At 38.5% G+C, this 19796-nt stretch overlaps 3 protein-coding genes across 3 annotated transcripts; 1 reads left to right on the top strand and 2 right to left on the bottom strand.

The window, feature by feature from the left end:
• Positions 1-1052: 1052 nt before the first annotated feature.
• On the bottom strand, positions 1053-11275 carry LOC114536024 (lethal(2) giant larvae protein homolog 2-like). Its single transcript, XM_028557376.1, has 21 exons — positions 11092-11275; positions 10878-10975; positions 8318-8399; positions 8039-8157; positions 7785-7928; positions 7591-7666; positions 7068-7319; positions 6554-6719; positions 5928-5997; positions 5676-5823; positions 5525-5592; positions 5116-5419; positions 4655-4830; positions 4454-4542; positions 4093-4353; positions 3785-4003; positions 3334-3495; positions 2939-3158; positions 2715-2828; positions 2395-2623; positions 1053-2055 (listed from the first exon to the last, which is right to left on the bottom strand). The coding sequence occupies exons 1-21, from the start codon at positions 11170-11172 to the stop codon at positions 1921-1923; spliced, it is 3213 nt and encodes a 1070-aa protein (XP_028413177.1). The 5' UTR covers positions 11173-11275; the 3' UTR covers positions 1053-1920.
• Positions 11276-14738: 3463 nt separating this feature from the next.
• LOC114536025 (transmembrane protein 184B-like) lies at positions 14739-17570 on the top strand. The gene is made up of 7 exons (XM_028557377.1): positions 14739-15091; positions 15836-15998; positions 16089-16179; positions 16259-16334; positions 16428-16519; positions 16592-16761; positions 16903-17570. The coding sequence occupies exons 1-7, from the start codon at positions 14912-14914 to the stop codon at positions 17310-17312; spliced, it is 1182 nt and encodes a 393-aa protein (XP_028413178.1). The 5' UTR covers positions 14739-14911; the 3' UTR covers positions 17313-17570.
• Positions 17571-17668: 98 nt separating this feature from the next.
• Positions 17669-19791, bottom strand: LOC114536034 (D-arabinitol dehydrogenase 1-like). The gene is made up of 2 exons (XM_028557390.1): positions 19090-19791; positions 17669-18848 (listed from the first exon to the last, which is right to left on the bottom strand). The coding sequence occupies exons 1-2, from the start codon at positions 19326-19328 to the stop codon at positions 18041-18043; spliced, it is 1047 nt and encodes a 348-aa protein (XP_028413191.1). The 5' UTR covers positions 19329-19791; the 3' UTR covers positions 17669-18040.
• Between the last annotated feature and the right edge of the window lie 5 nt (positions 19792-19796).

Here is a 19796-nt window from a genome sequence, read left to right on the forward strand (position 1 = left end):
AAAATTTTAGGATAAAGCCCCGAGAAGTTCCATTATTCGTGAACAAACGTGTTGTTTCAAGTCACAAATGCAAAATGCACATACATTAATATAACAATACCTATTATTCGCTGCGAGCAAGCGTTTGTGTTTCGCCTTCCCATCTTTCGGCGCCGATGTTCGTTCTAAAATGAAATAAGGAAGGAAAAACAAAATCAAGTTTGTTGCTCACTTACATTTTACATTTTCAATCGAAATATACAAGATATGGCAGTGAAAATCGGCAAGAATATGCCTCAAGTCGCTAATGTATTCTGGTAATTCAAATCAACACGGCGATGAATAAATTTGCAAAGCCTTTTTTGGGTCAAGACAACAGATTCTTTAAAAACCAACCATGACCATGTACCTGAGCAAAGCTTCTTTAAATTTCTCCCTAAACTTCTTCGAGTGATCCTTCCTTCTTCGAGAGTATACCAAGTATTATGACTTATCCCTCGAATTGACCACCTTTTATTACCTCAAAAAACATTGCAACGGACAGTGCACTTCATGCATCGACGACACATAACAATAAGGCCTGTTTCAAACGACGTGCTTTTCATGTGCAGAACGATTAACAATAGATTACGCAAGATTTGGCTGGAATAAATTAGACAAAGTTTTGCAGAATCTTGTGATTAAGTCCCCGTTTACACTGTACCGGATTCGCTTCTCACGATATCTTCGTTTGCTTTTAAAGGACAATGGTTAGAAGCAAATACTTATTATTTTGATAGTTTTGGTATATCTGTTTCGATCTCTGACAGTAAAATTTTTTACTGCCTTTTAATAGCTACAAAATGTGACCCACTCCGGAAGCAATCTGGTATAGTGTAAACGGGGCCTAAGAGCAAAACATTGTACCTGGGTCTGGGATTCAAACCATCGGACTTTATAGTTGTGAGACAACTACCTCTGCAATTGAAGAGGTCAGCTACAACACAAAAGGTGGTCACTTCAAGAATGTTGAAATGGCGTTTGGTCTAAACGCAATCGAAAATGGCAATCGCTTCAAAAGACACACACACAAGTTGATCTTGCTGCTAAATTTATTTCTAAACTGTATTAAGAGTGATTTTCAAGCTAAACGTAAATTCTACACTGTATATTATTTCCATGTGGTATAGATGTCTGACCTTACAGCCAAACTACAACTTCAAATTTGAAAACTCTTAAATACTATAATCTTGTGAGTCTCGATGAATTCAGCGACCAAAACAAGAGTTCAACACGTTACAGTTTAACTCTCGTTTTGAGGCAAGCAACTGACAGTGTAAAATTGACATAGAAATACCTAAAATATTTTAAAATAAAAAAAATACATGCAGCTTTCAATCTTCCACTCCTAGACGGAGCAAAGTTAGTGCCTCTGATGTAATCTGTGCGGGAAATCAAAACGTTAATGCTCACATATCTTTTTTTCAGTAACAAGGTATTGTTATTTTTGCTAATAAAAACTGAAGGTTGGTTTTCAACTGAAAACCAAATACTTTGCTTTTCGAACAAGCGAAATAAATTAAGATGAATATACAGAAATATTGAATTCTTTGGATACAGAAACATTTTAAGTAAGAATCGCTGGAAAAATTGCTAAACTGTTTGTTCACAATTTCATCGAAAATTATACATCAATTTAAAACCTAAAGATTCAAGTTTTGCCTCCACTAAATTGTGAATATAATTTAGTACTTTCTACGTGAGAAATCACTCAATTTCGAAGATTGAGATCTTTCTTAAAACGCTAGTAAGTTCTTTGGTAGTGTTGTTGAAACCAGTTCACGAAATGGTTATTTTCTTGCAATATAATTGATGTTCCTAATAGTCTCCCATTTGAGACGTCTTGCCCTGTCCATGTATTTTTCTACCTTTTTCTTCTCAATTCAGTGGGAAAATATTGTTCTAGTAACGAGCATTTATCTCAAACTCCCCACCCATATGACCCTCCTTTTTGTGTGCCTTTCCTGGGGCTTTGAATGTCGTCCCCTCTCCATCGCTAGATGACGCCGAACTTGACTTTCTGCCATGACGATTTTCCTAAAAAAATATCACAAATATTTTTCATTTTTCAAATGCCAAGAGTTTTAATCATGTGTCGTGGGCTGGCTTACCGGTTGATTAGGAAGACTTAGAGTGGTAAAAAGAAAGAAACATTACAAAGCAGTAAGTACTAGACTAGTTAGGCTAGTATTAGTAACGGCAGTCAGCACTCAGTCAGAATATAGCAAGTACTGCCATGATCAACTGACATTGGGGAAGGTTGAAAGAGAAAGGTTCCGCTAGTGAAAAATCCTACATAAACAAGCAGTGATCTAAGAGACCATACGATAATGGTTTCATCTTGTTATTGAAAGAGTAAAGAGCGTTGTTCCTTACCTCTGCATGATCACCATTCGTTAGGACTTTGCTTTGTGTCGTTTTGACAACAGTCGTTGTTGTAGTTGTACTTTTCTGACTTCTCGATGAACTGTGTCTTGCACTCTTCGCAACGATTGGTTCAGTCCTCACGACATTTCCATCACGTTCAGTCACGGAGTTATCATATTTCACCACAGTCGTTTGCTGCCCTGTGATATCCTCGCTGGAACCCCGAGCGTTACCACTTCTAGTAATACAGATGACTGATGAGTGTACATACGTTCAAACGACCTCCAATCCTCGGCATTTCAAAACATACGAAATTCCAATCATCTTACCCTATATTTGCATTATCTTCGCCGTCGGCGAGTCTCTCATCCCGTTCCGCAGTTTTCTCTTCATCCGTATCTTGCGCTCCGCGAGAGAAATTAAGAACGCATTCGGGTCGAAGCCTGGGTAAAGAATATAGAAAATTATTTCGATATACTTTTTTTATTCATGCGTAATTGCACTAGAAACCACGTTCATGCTAACGAGACTTAGCAGCAAAATATGCACTCACTCTTGCGATGAAGTTAAGGTGAACCTCTGTAATTCTGAAGGAGATCGTAGGTAAAAGCCTTGACCAAGTCTTGTGAACAACAACGACTGTATTCCCAGAAGATCTTCGCGTTTTATGCAATTCACCTTCAACTGTGGTCTTAAACTGGGCAAGGCAAACACATTGAGATCGCCCTGATTGCTCAAACATCCCAGGCAATGATAAGTCTCATCTGTTTCACCTAAGAAAAAGAATATCGTATTTGAAAAATGTTGGCAGCAGCCCCGCCAGCAGGTAAGGGTAAAAATCAAGAATACTGTCCAAAAAATAAGCAGTTAATTCGAAAGGGTCAAAACTACCCTCTACCCTTAGCGTGGGGACATATGTCCGGCGTTGAGAAATTGTTAAACTATTACCTTGTTGATTTCTTAAAGAGATTACTCCAAGTTTCCGGACTTTTGATCCATCAATTGCGGTCAATTTTTCTTTGTGTTTTATTCGAAGTTGAGGGAGAGATAAAACTTTGAATTGTTCTTCAGAGCAGATTATCATAGAGTGATTGCCACTCATATCAGCAGCTGAAAATAAACAATGAAACAGAGCGATTTAAGAACATGGTTAGCGCTAACCGTTAAGACGAAACTGGTCTAGAGGCAGGGAAGATCAACTTTTGAAAATGGCCGATTTTTAGGAGCTACAAGGTGAGGACAGATTAAAACTCGCCCCATAGTCTTTTGTAAGTAAACGCGTTGACCAATCCTCGGGCGAATCCAACATGGCCGATTTCAATTTTCAGTTTTTTTCACATCACATTTTCATTTAATATTTATATAATATGTTCATCCTTAATGTTTTTCTCCGGCTTACCGCTTTCAACTAAATGATCTTCACCGATGGGGTTTCCATCTTTATCGACGACAAACATCGTGATAACAGGCGCGTTGTGTTTCAGATGAATTTCTGGTTTCTTCGGATGCGCCAGAACGCTGTTCGTGCGTCGCTGATCTTCCGGGGGTAGTTCGATCGTATAGGGGTAGATATACCCGGAATTTGTGCCCACCCATAACGAGGGACCGTGGTGAACACCTGGCGAAATTGAAAACATGTTTACTATAGTAAAGCGTCTGCTTCTAGATTTTAATTTTAGGAGTCTCAGTGTTAAGAATTTTACTCACCATCCTTGAGGAAGGTATCGACCATATACAAGCATCGCACCAGTCCTTGATACCCTTCTCCGACTTTGATACTCTCGTCAATCAGTCTCTGTACGGGGGCTTCTTCCCCGCTCGGAGATTGCTGCCTGGGATCTTTACCCGACCGGGAACTTTGACGTCTCCTGCCGCTGCGTCTGCCGCTCCTCAAACGTCTAAACGACCTTCGCAGAGATTCTTTCAATGTCCTACGACGTACCAAAGTACCACCTTCGGACCCCATATCTGAAAGGGCGGGAAAAATTATAAAAAATTGAGAAATGGTCCTCGCTGCAGCACGGGGAACTAAAACGGAAAGAGCTACACACTATTTTCCATCACTTACCATCAGGACTAAGCGTGCATCGGTGTAGAATCGGAACTTTTTGAACGTAATCGAGTAGGAAGAACCCATGCGTGCTCCCTGCTGCAAGTCTACAAGAAAACAGAAAAGAAAAGATTTGTTGAAAGTCACTGGTCGTGATAAGCGAGTTTCAATACATTCTCGTGTTGTGGTTGTATCAGTGTTTGTTCAGACGGTACTCACAATCCCCATTTTGTTTTCAAAGCGACCGCTGTCACACAAGACGCAGGCGTGATCTGCACAATCATGGTTGGCTTGAAACCTTTGCTAACTTTTATTGCTTCCGATTTTGGCGTGAGCGGACCAAGTCCTTTCCAGTTGAAGTTTTCGAATTCTTTCACGAGATTTATATCAATAAGCTGAAGAAATTTAGAATAAATTTAAAACACTTATCAATATCCTGAACGAACAGTAAACCAAGACATTTCCATGCACTGCAAGTCAATATTTCAAACTACACAAGTCCTATAACGTCCTAAAACGTCCCAGGGCTAACGTAACTCGCAAGCATCATCAGCTATGGGTACACGAGGGACAATTGAGGGTAATTTTGCCTGGTTACGCAAGAACAACCGTCTGGGATTAGACGGAGACAAATAACAAAAGCGTTTCAGAAAAAACTGCATCAAACCGCTTTTCCTCACTTGTATTTCAACGTTTCTCTCTTCATTGTTGACATCCAGGACAATAACCTGACCGCCATGTCCCCCCACGGCTAAAATCTTTTCCTCCGCGTCAAAGTAGATCTTCTGAACGCCCAAACGCTGGTCGTCACAGTACGGATCGTAGAGACCAACTTTTCTGAGATGAGGCCAACCTTCGTCCTCGCCATCCGTTTGATCTGGTGGCTCGTGATCGCCAGAGAAAAACCTGGACGTTTGTATCGTGTAGAGTGGACTCATGTTGAGTGAAGAGACGTCCCAAAATCGCACCGAACCATCCTCGTGACTAAACGGTAGAAAATGTCTTTTCAGACGATCCAAATTTGCCTAACAGACTGAAGAATACAGCGAAAGATTTCAGAATCATTCTCAAAATTCTCCAAGTTCTTACCCCGTGAGTAATACGTCATGCTGACTGTTTCTTGGCAACAATGAGCGTCCACCAGTGATTGGCCAATCCTAGCAAACGAAAAGTATATTTATCGGCTACTCCAGGTGACTCAAGAGATCAGTGGCCACTTGCTCACGCAAGCTTTCCTCACCTCCTGAGGATAACTTGATCCCAGTTGATCCGCGCCCGCTTCTTTCAATAAATTCCATAGATCATCTGGACAGTTGTGTACATGTTGGGAACACGTGATCGGTGAGGAGTGAAGGCAGGATAAATAGGGTGATGCGAATGTTGAATACCTAACAGGAAAAAAGCGAAGATTGTTGGTAATACCTTCAAAGCAGTGGTCCGTGATGATGCTTCTGTTATCGGACTAGTATAACTAAAGATGACTTATATTTACCCATTCTCTTTCAATAAATCAATCACGACAAATTCGTGCTCGCAGAGAACTGCTAAATAACTTGGTTTGTCTAAAACATACAGGAGATGTTTATAGATTAACAGCAAGGAGACACTCAGTCGAGTTTTTGAGCGAGGACAAAGCTTGCACTTAACAGATGTGCTTAAGTTCTCTCTCAAGTGCTTCAAAACTCAAGCAAGCATGATAAATCAGCATTGAACAACACAAACGAACTGCTAACTTTGCTTCTTGCCCAAAAAGAACTTACTAGCTTAGGAATATTGGCCCACAGGGAACACAGACAAGCAAGTTTCCTTTGGCTTGTTGTTCAGAAGTACTAGCTCGGCTATATGGGGTTTAAGGGGCTGTTTACATGAGCCCGGTTACCCGAGATTCAACGAAGCGTGAGAGGACTTTGAGGTATTGAAATAAGTCTTTATGGCACCAAGAAAAGAACATGCTATTGTTGTGGTGATTATACGACTGCCAGGATCATGTTATCTGCTCATTTCAATACTTCAAAATCATCTCACGCTTCGTTGAATCTCGGGTAACCGGCTCATGTAAACAGCCCCTAAGGTTATATTAGGCGGTTAAGCCTGTACGGCTACGGAATAAGTGCTTACTTTTATCACGTTTCTTGAATATTATGAAGAAATCAACAACTCTGGATGTGAAATCAAACGTTGCTTGAGTAGAGTCACCACATATAACTGAAATACAGTGTCTGTCGCCATAACTCGCCCTGGGCATACCACCACTGAATATGGTATACGGTTCGAACCAACAAACCTTAAAAAAAACGATAATAACATATCATTAGTGCAAGAGAAAATATATACAGATACGATAGATGATTAAGGCTATAGACTGGATCTTGATGTCCGCAAAAAGGATTGAATTCAACACCATGATTAGAAAGAAAATCTCAAAGTAAAACACTTGCACACTTGACTTACGTGTTAAAAATATATGTACTCTACTACAGCGAAGCTTGCAAATTATTCAAAAATATTTCGGAGCCGAGTATGATATTTTGCACATGTTATATATACAAGAGATATAAAAAATTCTGCAGGATTAATATATCGCTTGTATACATGTAAGCTGAGTAAATAAAGTGTTTTTTTTTTCATTTACCTTCGTGATCGCTTTGCATGGGAAAGGTCCAAAAGGACATGGAGACTCGCACGGGGATTCGCACTTGTTTTCAGCATCCTCTCGTAAGTTCCAAACTGTCAGGCTGCCATCGGCATGGGAACTCACAAATTTCTCGCCTGAGTGATCAAAGTGTAGACTTTCCAAGCCTTGCATCGAACAGAATGATTGCTTCAGGTCGCAAGACTGATGATCCCACAGGACCATCAAACCTTTCTTATAACCGATCAAAACCTGGAGGAATATGTTGGTCAAATGAATAGCTTGCAACAGCAGAAGAAAAAATATCTTTAAGGGGAGTCAAATCAGCCATAAAGGCTGATATTGATAATAAAGTATATTGCACCTGCCACCTACCCCTTCAGTCTATCTTAATGAAGTGGCTTGGGAAGCCTATCCCCTTATACCTCCTCTGAATCACCCACCCCCCATCTTATTATTGCATTGAATTTAGCATGGAGTCTGCAAGAAATTGAAACAGCTAAATTTAACAGCCAAATCTAACCTGCTCCTTGTTTTGAGGATTTTCTTGAATGGCTTCAACTGAGCCGGGATTCACTGTCCGATATTCCTCAGGGACGCTGCAATATCACAGAGCAAATATATTTGGTCATATTTGGTGATTATCAAGTGTACTTGATATCCCCCATTTTCACATGCTATCCAGCCATGATCCATTAATTTGATAAGCTAACTTACCCCTGAATAACAACATCTTGATAAATAATATGATCAAGAAGATCAAATGAATTGATATCCAAAAGATAAATATTTCCACCCTCTGTACCAAGGTAGAGTCTGTTTGTTCGCATTGACAGTGAACATACTGCAATCTTTTTTAGCCTAGAAGATACACACAAAGAATTTCCATATAAAAGAAAATACTACAACAAAATATCCCAAAGAGAAACAGGGTTGCTTTAAACTTTATTTCAACAAGATTTAAGATCTACCTTCCTTGCAATGTGCATGTCTTTACTTCTTCTAAAATCGATTTTCCATCTTTTTTGTTGATTTCCCACAAGTGAATGCTATCATGTGTCACATCATCGCAGACACTGATCACCCTGCCCTGTTGAGAGAATCAATGAACATATTTTATAGACACATTTCATTTGCATTAAACCCATCACAATGCCAAATATTTGTCTTGTGCAGTTTCTATTGAATTCAAGATACTTTCTAATGGAAACTTCAGCTTAAATTCAGACTCAGAAAAAAAGTGAACCTACCTGTTTGGGCAAAAAATGTAGCTCCTGTATTCTTGTTTTTGTTGTGTGATATGCAGATAATTCTACACCTGGTTTTCCGTAACTATTTATGGTTGTCAAGGAACTCTCAATGTGTGCTGCGTGCTATTAATAACTTAAGTAAAAGGAAGGCTTGTATTTTTCTTAAAGATATAAAAATATTTGTTTAGAAAGAGATTATATTGGCAGTTTAAGGGTCAACAGGTATGGTAAACTGAGAGTTTTGATTACGGATTAACTGACCATACTCATTTATTGACAAGTATGTAAAGTCTTCCAGCATTGGACAAAGTAAAATATCACAGTAAGCACAGCAGGACTAACTCTCAGTTAATAGAGTTTGACCACATTACTATACATCAATGAATACATGATCAATATGTTACCACATATTTGAATTTGAATATTGAGACGACCAGGGAAATATGAATTAAGTAGTGGCAATTAAACCACCCATTCAAAGACCAATATAAGAAAATACACAGCTAGCTAGAAAGGAACCACAGGTTGCAAACAATTGTATAAATTTACCAATTTAACTGCTATTAATATAAGCTAATGCTTTATGAAAACAAGAACCAAAACCTTGAACAAACAAATGTCACATTAATACAAATAATCAAGACTTAGGCTGGGAATTTACTCAGGGTTGCACAGAAATGCAAGGACAGCTTATCTTTTGCATGTATAAATCATCTAATTGTGTCACCATATTGCTTCTATGCCGGGATGGGTTGAAACACAATTCTAAACATGCATAGGTAGAAAATCTCATTATTGACATACAGAGACACAGCAAAGCATGTTTAATTAAGGTTGACAAGCCTGCTCAGTACAACAGTCAGTCAAGCCAAGGGTCAATGGTTTAGTTATTAAAAACTGCATTGCTCTTTCAACTGTGCAAGATGTTTTGCAATAATACATACATCCCTATTTGTTGAGTGCAAACTATTTATCAAAATCATTAAAATCCCAGACAATACTAATGCTTTGAGACATATGGCCACAGTAAATTATACACAATTGATTTAATTTATTTCAAATGGCTTCTTCGCTGACAGCCATATATTTATTGCATGAAATATTAAAAAGTATCGTGTTGACTTGCTGTGCAGAAAACTCCAGTGTTTTTACCAAATAAAATTTCAAAATAAATTATTTAGGAGTATTTAGGTGCGGATGACATATCGAATAAAAACTTGCTAAAGATCAAACACAAAACAGGTGAGGTTTTAATATAGCAATCTGTATGATTACGTTTTTTATTAAGGAAAATGGTTATGCAAATTTTGAGGCTCTTTTGCAACAGGACACAGCATTATTGGCAAAAAAGGAAATCTATTAATAATAAATTATCCTTTATCTACATGAGGACATAAAATCATTTACAGACATATAGCCAAATACACCTGTCTTGTGTGTTTTGCATCGCCCTTGACCTTGAAAAACTGGAGATATTCGCAAATTCTGGCTTAGACTGATGTTAACAATGAAATGAACGCAATATGCAAGATCGCAAAATCTTTTGTGATCAATTTCCTTGGGAATATCATGCATGAAAAGTCAGGATAATAATACATTTGTTGTCAGATACAACATCGAGAAAGATTCTTTCATAGAGGTTCTTCAATATTTAAATTTTACCAATATGCTCGCAAATCAAAACAATATATTTTTAAGGGTTGTAAAATTCCATTATAAAAAATGCTGAAAACTCTATCTGCGAAGATAAGCAATGCCAAAACAAACGATTCTGGTCGTTTCCAATGCCACAATGACAAAACGTTTATCAAATTGACTTCTGAGATATAGAATTGAATTTAGAACGGGCCAACGTGTTCTAATTCCAACAAAAAACGTTCGAATTTTCTCAGAATCACACAAAGAACATTTTTAACTTTTAGTAGAACTTCCTCTACGATACTTATCATTCCACAGCCAAAAATATCAAAGCTAAACAAAACGGTAGAGTTATTCGCGGCCAAGGGCGAGTTATAATGAAAACAATGCAGTCTTAGGGGTAGCATTTCATTTCAAAACAGTGAATACAATATAATTTTGATCGCAATATCTGAACGCCCGCCAAAACATTGCATAGGCCGAAAACAGTTGCAGATTTCTAATTGTCTCCAAATTTACATCGAGACATTAGAACCGATCGCGTGTATAAAAGGCCGTCTATGAACGGTGAAATACGGCTTAGACTATCGCTTGAAAACACCGGAATTACAAAAGTCTTTTAACGTTATTCGAAGTGTCCCAGACGTTTACTCAAACAACAGCTTAACCGGGAATTTTGACAATATTTCGATGGGCAATTTAAAACAATAATACAATGAAATATTGGCAGCGAGCGGGCAGGGCAAAAATAGCCAACTCATGAGAATATTTACAGCGATTTCTCGAATAAAAATACACCGTATGAACGGGTATTTCGTCTGTGTTTTGCTTACGCATATAAGCTTCACGCCGCGTGAAGCCTTGAGCTATAAGAAATTTGAGCTTGTCGTCAAATATGTTTGTATTAATAAATCAAGGATACATTTTCAAAAATCCAGTCGATGTACCGATTGCGAGCAGTCCTATTTCTTTATCAAACGCCACAGCACTTGGCTTGTGTGGAAAACCATGCTCGATTGTCTGGGAAAGAAAACGCAAGTAAATACAGTAATATGTCGTAATGACACGGGCCTCCCATAACTGTGAAGCGAGCGAACAGTTCGTAGCAACGTCATGGCAAAAAAATCGTCACATACCTTGGCGAAAGACAATAATTCTTGAGCAATTTTGTCTTTAGGGTCCGGCTTTCGCCCTCTTCCTCTCGTAAAGCGTAACATTCTGCGAAAAAACTACACAAACTCACATGCAGAACTCCCAAAACTCAATGTAAACTTGATCGGTCAACAAAATTTACTTCAAAACGCCAAAGGCGTGAACAACTCGTCCTCAGACTACAAGACCGCGCGCACTGGAAGGGACTAATACCCGGCGATCAATCTCGTTCCCGGAATGTATAAAGCCCGAGTAGCTTTATATACTCTAATAATTATTTATTAATCACGGGATAATGGGATACATTAATGAACGTTCAAAGAGAGACCAAAATGTTCCTTTCAACAGAAGCGCTCGTACGGTTGCTCGTACGGAAGCGCTCGATCGTAGCCTTAGAACGCCTTTTATGCTAATAAGAAACAGTTGGTATCTGGGTCCGTAGACTGTGGTGATTAGATACAACTGAAGCTTGTTACAAGTAGTTATGCAGCAAACCTTCGAGTCAAAGTTAACTAGGAAGTAGCGACAGCATTGAGATGAATAAACCTGGTTTATTCAACTCAATGAGTGGCAGATTTAGCTCAGAAGACGGGAAGTCGGGAACTCAAGGTAAATCAGTCTAATGTGAAATAGCGCGCGCATTTCATTATACGACGTCATCAATACAGTCATCCGCATTCGCCCTTGGTTTTCTAGCCTACTACCACCATTTCAGGCTTTCTACACACGAAAGCAAAGGAACTGCGCTATTCATCCTGTATGAAGTGACAACATTGTTGCTCTCGCAAGTGGTAAGTCGATGGTTCAAATCTGGGTGAAATGTTTTTAATTACGACATTTAAAAAAGGATAAAGTAAAAGAAATAACTGTGTTGAAATAACAGAACTTCGAAAATCCCCCAATTGTGCGATTTCACATTCTCATGCAGTCAGTCAATTTCTTCTTCTCTTCAAAGGTTTTTTTCAAAGAAGGTGAAGATGTCGAACAGTGAGATGATCATTTCAGCCGCAGTTCTCAGCGGTTTGGCAAGCGTTTCTGTGTTTGGTTTTCTGATAACGCAATTGATATTTATGTGTTTTGGACGATCGAGGAAAAGCAAACGAAAGAAAGAGAAAACACAACTCGCAAAAGTTGCTGGCGAGAAACCGGGAGAACCGACAACAAAGCAGGATAAGACGACGAGCAATGACGAAGATGGTAGGAAAGGAATGGATGGTGGTTGCGATAAGGTGGTTTGTGATGTCGCTGGTACCAATGTTGATTGTGTTACCATTAACATTGATAACTTTAACGTTACCAGAGATCACCAGGGTGATGGTGATGGAAAAGTGGTGATTGGCAATATGGGTGTAGATGTCGCTGGTTCTGACATTTCTGGAAAACCTGGTGATGTTGAGCGTGAGAGCGTTGGTGATGGAGATACTAGCCAGAAAGAGCGTGGCGGTGGCGCTGGAATTGATGGTGATTTTGTTACCATAAACGTTGGTAGCTCAAGTGTCACCAACAAGCAGAGTCGTAAACATGGTGATGTTGAGTGTGAAGATGTTGGTAACGATGGTAGCAATGTGGTGAATGAAGACATCCCGAAATCGCTTTGTGTTGACGTTGGGATCAGCGGTGATTGCGATACGAATGGTAACTCAACAGTTACTAGCGGACAATCGCAAAGCGGTGATGGGGAAGAAATAAAGATTTGGGGTTTTGCGAATGCGAAGGTTGTTACTGGTGTACATGCTGCGTGCGAGAATGTAGACAAACATAGTTGTCCTTCTGTTGAAGGGAATACCAAGTGTGTACACCAAGTGTGTACAAGATGTGGTGATGGGTCTTTGAATGGTGACGAAAGTGACAAAGTTAACAGCAAAACTGGTGATGGCGTTGGTGATGATGGTGACACTGGTTTAATGCATGGTAAATATCTCGATGGTAAAGATCATGGTTATGATACCAATGAATGGTTTGGTAATCTTAGAGACAGTAAGAATAAATATGGTGCCTACCAAAGGAACAGTATGAAAACCAATTGTGATCTCAATGATGTAGATGGTACTGTTGGTGAAAACTATGAAGATGGTGGTGATAACTATGAAGATGATGGTAATAACTATGATGGTACTGTTGGTGATAACCATAAACATGGTGGTGATAACTATGAAGTCTGTGAATCTAATGATTCTACAGAAGGCGAAAAAACTGCATGTATCAATAAGAATGCAGACAGTGACTGTGCAGACAATCTCAACAGTGATTCCACTAAGGTCGATGACAACATTGACTCAGCCTTGAGTACAGTAGTTGATGTCACATGTGAGACTGAAGACAATGACCGCGCCGTTAGTGTCATCAACAACTCTCGTAGTATCAAAGATGAAATTATTAACAGTACTGGTGGAATTTGTCACGTATATGCGAATCGTTGGTGTGAGAAAAGCAACGATACCTCGTGCAATAAATGCAGGTGTGGATGTAGCGAGGCTGGTTTTAATCGCAGCGATGGCAATGGGTCGTGCATAGGTCATAACATTGTTCATTTTCGTTCAAAGCAACGCATCCAGTATGAATTTAATATAGACATTGAAAACTACCACGTGAATAGTGAAAGACACCTCATACCTCGGGGAAATGATAGTCGAAAAACACACAAAGACTTTTCTCTGGAGGGTTCGTTTAATCTAATACGAAATAGCCTTGCGAGTTTTAGGGAAGGATTTTGCGAGAGCATCTCAGCAGAAAAATATGCATCCAGTTCCGAAAATAGGGCGTATCGCATTGATTTTGGAGACAATACGGTAAAAGATGAGAACGACGATGTAGATTGTCTAGGAGAAAATTCTAGGCACAAGGAGACAGGAAGAGACAGCGCATCTGGCATCAAAGCTGGCAAGAATTTGGAGGAAAACGTAAATGACGGATTGAGAAAGGATTTGGCAATTTACAGCGGAATGAACGACGATAAAGGAGCTAAATTTGACGCAAATACACCGACGTCGTGTAGCCAAAAGACAAAAGATATTGCAATTCAAGTTTTCGAAGATTATTCTAGTTGCATTTCGAGAAATGTCCGTCGTGAGGTATCTGAATTGATCGTGAAGAGCAGTCGAAGCAACTCAACGATTTCTTGTTGTTGTTCAGACGAGTGTGAGTGTGATAGAGAATCAGGAATCAGTTCATTCTGTGAGTGCTGTGATGCTTCAGATGAGGGCATAAGTTCAGCAAGCTTTTCAACACTTCATCGCGTGAACGTCAGGTGTATCGAGGGTAGTCTTGGTAGCTGTGAAAATGAGCTGAAAAGCACATCAGATTCATCGTCTATTACCGCGCGAATTTGGTCTAGAATTGCGTACTCACTGGATTGTTGTGTTTCTGCACTAACTCGCCTAGTTTAAGTCATGAAATAATTGTGAATAAATCTCGACTTGTTGCAAAATATCTACTGGTAGTTGATTGTTCATTTATGTATCCTCATGTCTGCCCAATTCTGTTTCGCCTCAGTTCCAGGTTACTCCGTTAGGTTACCTTTCACTGTTCCCCTAGCATACTTGTACATTAGCATACGAAGCGCAACACTTTGACGTCATTACCGAAGAATGACGCAACCCCAAATATAGCAAAATTACGTCATCATTTCAGTAACCGGAAACAAATGGAGAAGTACTTCGTGTAGTAAAAAACATAAACATAATCTTCGAACAAACATTAGCAAATATCAGAAGATGACTTTGGGTTAAAAAAGAAAAGGAAAAGTTTATTTTATTGTGTTTCAAGCGGAGAAAAGTTTAAGGGAATAGACTCAAAGGTTAAAACATGCTTGATCCAACCACAAGAAGCGAGCCAGTTCCGACAAATTTCGTTGCAAGCGCTGTCAGCGAGAATTCGTCTGTGAAAGCAAATACTGATAATGGCGATGTTTTTTACGAAACACCAGCTGCACAAGGGATTTCTGGCCTCTTTGTGGCTTTAGCAATCATAATTACTGTCCACCAGGCAAGTGTAGCTTCCAGATTTGATAAAATTAAAAACGATACACCGAAACTACATTTAATATCTGGTGTTTATTTAAAAAAATAACGATCAAACAGTATTAAATTGTTTATATTTGAATTCTTACACATCGTTAATATTTGAACGCTGTTTCAATGGTTTAAATCGTAAATATCACCGATCAAAGGTTGATCTATATGACAATGAAACCGTACATTTTTGTCATATTTCGTAGTATTTTGTCACGCGAGAACAATAAAACGATAAAAGTTAAACACAGAACGGAAGTAAAAACATTGTTGTAAAATCAAATTGTCTTGTTCGTACTGGGGGGTGATCCATATCGTGTTAACAGGTTTATTGATTACTTTGGAAATCCCGTTTGTACCATGCAATATTCCATACAGAATTCAATTATTTGTAGTTTTTTGCCATGTCATATCTGAAGCACCAAGTTGAAGTGCCTTGTATCAACCCAAATGCTCTTGAATAGCTAATGCTAATTTTATCAAATGCCAATCAATATCAGCCATCAGAAAGGAGAGTGGGTTATCCTCAATGGGGATATCACAAAATTATTAGGCGGAGATCCATTGCATCACCTCAGTTTGAAAAACTTGCTTCCACTCGCCTGCATTGTTTGATCTACACTGTAGTAACAGTAAAGGACTTGCACAATTTCCCACCCACTAAGCAGTGGTTTCAAACAAGACATAAATGTTGAAAGAAATACTTCTTTTCATACAGATCTACCTTCACCTGAAATTTTACACAAATCCCAACCAGCAGAGATGGATTGTCCGTATCCTGTTCATCATTCCCATATACGGGTTTCATTCTTGGCTAAGCCTGATGTTCTTTCAACATTCATTTTCCATCTACTTTGACACAGTCCGGGATTGTTACGAAGGTACAACAACGTAGTACCAAAAAAGACAAACATGTAATGTAATGCCTTCATCATTGCACATCTTACAAACTCCTTTGCCTCTGTTTTTAGCTTTTGTGATATATAATTTCATAAGTCTATGCTACGAGTATCTTGGTGGAGAGATTTCCATCATGAATGAGCTTCGTGGGCGACCAATCAAGTAAGAAAATTATGTTTCAACTGTTTGTTAATAAATGTTAATCTTTATCTAAAATTACAATTGTCTAAATACTTTTCAGGGCAAGTTGGATCAGTTGTACTTGCTGTCTGAATGGAATGCAATATACTGTTGGTTTTCTAAAGTTTTGTAAGCAGGTACAATGAATTGAATGAAGAAAGTCAGTCCCTCCTTTTTATGGATCTATAACAACAATTTGTGACAGTTATTTTTCATTGCAATATATATAGGCAACGCTTCAATTTTGTGTTGTTAAACCAATCATGGTGATTGTTATTTTAATTCTGTTTCCTCTTGGATATTATGATCCAGGAGAATGGAGGTGAGTTGCATAGAACTGCTGTTCCAAGAATTGCATAGAGCTGAGAGCATAATATCTACTTTTTCATTTCAGAGGTGATCGTGGCTATCTTTATGTAACTGTGGTATACAATATCTCCTACACCCTAGCATTATATGGATTGTTTCTGTTCTATTCAGCTACAAAAGAGCTTCTTGCACCTCATAACCCCCTACTAAAGTTCTTCACTATCAAATCAGTTGTATTCTTATCTTTCTGGCAAGGTAGGTGAAATCCACCTGCATTCCTGACAATTAACCACATCTCAATCAATATTCATGTCTTAGTTAGCCTACAACTTAGCAGGCTTTTTACTGATAACAGTATTCACTGGTGAGTCATTCTTTATTATTTTTTCCATCAAGGCTTCACTTTGGCTATCTTTGAAAGTGCTGGTGTAATCCGAACATACAACAATATTTCATCTGGGAAGATCGCAAGTGCTTGTCAAGATTTCTTAATATGCATTGAAATGTTTTTCGCTGCAATAGCTCTGAGGTTTGCCTTTCCACACTCAAGATATATGAACCAACGGAAATTGAATGAAAAAGGCCAAGCAGTTGCACTTAAGAGCATTTCAAGTAACTTTAGACAAACATTAAACCCAAAAGACATTGTCACCGATGCCATACATAACTTTTCACGTTCCTACCAACAGTATGCAGGTGGAATGGCAGTTCAGACGAACGAGGAAAGCCCAAAGCCTAAAGTTGTTTATAGTAAAACTGGTTATTCTGAAGAAACTATGCTACTAGATTCAGACTCAGAATTTTAGCTTTGAGTGGTTGCACTAAAATAAGCAGACATGCATGTAGAAATATCATATTTAATTTGTTTAATGTCCCTCTGAGTCAATGCTCATCTCAATCCATCCACATACTCAAAATCAATCGTGTTTTTGCAAGTATAATCTGCATTATCTAATTATTCCTCCTGAAAAGCACAAGCCCCTAGAGAGCTAACAGGAGCTACATACGAAGGATGTGATATGGTCAATAACTGTTTCTTTTTTATGTGATGGAATGAGATAAAATAAAGCAATGTGAGATGTAAGACATTCCTAGATTCCTAGATTCCTTTAAATTAATGCAAGGATACAACATATTGTATATATTCTACATTCTACTGCTCCAACATGAAACCTTTACTTGTACATTTTGTAGTAATTACTGACCAATTTTATTTAAGTTGGCAAATGCAAGCCTTGAACAAATAAAACAAGAATGTGATATTCCTATTTTGGCAATAAAATGTTTTTGTACATCTATATTGCTGATGTTAAACAGAATTAGTCATTATTGTCTTGTGTTTTCTTCCTGAAAAACCTTGACAGCAAGAAATAATTTTCAGATGTATTTCTTTGATTTTATACCACCTCTACTAAGTTCATTCATTGTTTTATAAAAAATTAGATGGCATTTAATCGAATCAGATATATAAGGCAAGGGAATAATTGCATTTAAAACCTCCTCCTATAACATTTATTAGTTAATTTTTCAGGTTTTAAATCTCAAAAACAGCTTTTGAAATGTTCCCACTTTTCAAGGTTGCCAGTGCTTGTGCATAATTCTCAAGTTGGAACAACTCAACTCCCAACTTTTTGTAATTCAAATAGTCTGCAGCCATGTCTTGCACCAATTGTATGGCTCTTGGGAACGTGAAGGGGTTAATGAGGGAACCAACAATCTTCAACTCTTTGAAGGTCACATCGAACGGATTAATTTTAATCTCTGACACTTTTGGACAACAGCCGAACAAGCAAAATGTAGCACCATGGCGTAACCAATTGAATGCTTGCTGGACGGCTTCAGGTGAACCTGTGCAGTCAATTATAGCATCAAAACCCCAGTTCACATCTTTATTCTTTATTCCTCGTTTGTACAAGATTTCCAAGCTTTCTGGGTGGACAATATTGAAGCCCAATTTCATTCCCGACGCTATGGTCCTTCTCTGCTCGGCTACCTCGGTTAATATGACCCGCCGGTAACCTTTGAAGTGAGCTATACATGCAAAAAGCAACCCAATAATACCCGTTCCCATGATAAGAATATCAGCATCAGTGGGTAACGGCGACAGCTGGTCCCAACCACGAAGAACACAGGACACAGGTTCGATAAATACAGCTGCCTCTAGGGTAATCTGTGTTGGGATTGGGTGAACCTGAGAGGCCGGTACTCGGCAGAAGTGCGCCCAACCGCCGTTACGCCAAAGACCTATGGTTGAGTTAATTGCACCAACTGGGCAAAAATGTGGCTGGCCTTTGAAACAGTAATGACATTTTTCACAACTAGAGTTTGGATTCACAACGACTCTAAAAAATTATTTAGGGTTTAATCAAACTTTTTTATGTCTTTACCAGGTTAGATGTGGAAACATATTAAATATATTGCAAATTCTCTTAAACAATAATTTTATATTCCACTTCATCCCCCCCTGGTAGACTGACTCTCTCTTGACTCGGCCGGGGGGAGGAAGGTGTGTATCAATTTAAAAAATTGCTACACTATTTAAAGTGACTAATTTTATAATCTAGGAAGAAATATCCTTTGTACCTTTCTCCAACAGAACAATGCTTTACATCGCTTCCGATTTCTGTAACAACACCAGAAAATTCGTGCCCAAGGACAACAGATTTCGCACAAGGAAACTCTCTTGCCAACACGTGCAAATCTGTTCCACAAACGCCTGAATAAGCGACCTTAACAATAACATCTGTGGGTAACGAGACACGGGGAGGTGGAGTGGTGATCACTGAGAGTTCACCATCAAATACTTGAAGCGCTGTGTTCATTTTAAAAGCAGAAAATTAAAAAACCCAACAAAATTCTGAAGTATGAACTGATTTTGTTGTATGCCTGAAATAAAATTAGCGGGAATTTCCGATGTTCCACGAGGAACAAGTCGGCTTCTCGTGGATGGAAAATACAAAAAATATAACCACTTTAACCAGTTGATAGACCTCGTGTTTTTGTTGTGAAAATAATTCAGAGTTTTGTCTTTGTAATTTAGAATTAAAAACTGTTGCTTTAGAATTAAAAGTTACTTTAGAACTTAAAACTGTTGCTATTGTAATGTTTTGTTGAACGTAAAATTTTAACAGGAAATATGATATTCAAAGATATTTCCAAAACACAGAACTCGTTATATACTGGATATAGCCAACAAGAAAACTAGAATTCATCACTATGAGATCCTAAGGAAGGGAACTGATAGAGCTGGACCTCTAGGAAGAACAGTTTAGAACTGATAGAGCTATTCA

This window comes from Dendronephthya gigantea, unplaced genomic scaffold, assembly GCF_004324835.1.
Source record: "Dendronephthya gigantea isolate DGI-Jeju-01 unplaced genomic scaffold, DenGig_1.0 000129F, whole genome shotgun sequence".
Taxonomy (NCBI): Eukaryota; Metazoa; Cnidaria; class Anthozoa; order Malacalcyonacea; family Nephtheidae; genus Dendronephthya; species Dendronephthya gigantea.

Coding starts and splice junctions, on each gene's coding strand:
- LOC114536024 (XM_028557376.1), bottom strand. CDS start 11,172: ATGTTACGCTTTACGAGAGGAAGAGGGCGAAAGCCGGACCCTAAAGAC. Junction 7,667..7,784: donor CAAGATGTTGTTATTCAGGG/GTAAGTTAGCTT, acceptor GTGATATTGCAG/CGTCCCTGAGGAATATCGGA. Junction 2,829..2,938: donor ACCTTAACTTCATCGCAAGA/GTGAGTGCATAT, acceptor TTCTTTACCCAG/GCTTCGACCCGAATGCGTTC.
- LOC114536034 (XM_028557390.1), bottom strand. CDS start 19,328: ATGAACACAGCGCTTCAAGTATTTGATGGTGAACTCTCAGTGATCACC. Junction 18,849..19,089: donor CATTGTTCTGTTGGAGAAAG/GTACAAAGGATA, acceptor ATAATTTTTTAG/AGTCGTTGTGAATCCAAACT.
- LOC114536025 (XM_028557377.1), top strand. CDS start 14,912: ATGCTTGATCCAACCACAAGAAGCGAGCCAGTTCCGACAAATTTCGTT. Junction 16,180..16,258: donor CTTCGTGGGCGACCAATCAA/GTAAGAAAATTA, acceptor AATACTTTTCAG/GGCAAGTTGGATCAGTTGTA. Junction 16,335..16,427: donor TTCTAAAGTTTTGTAAGCAG/GTACAATGAATT, acceptor CAATATATATAG/GCAACGCTTCAATTTTGTGT.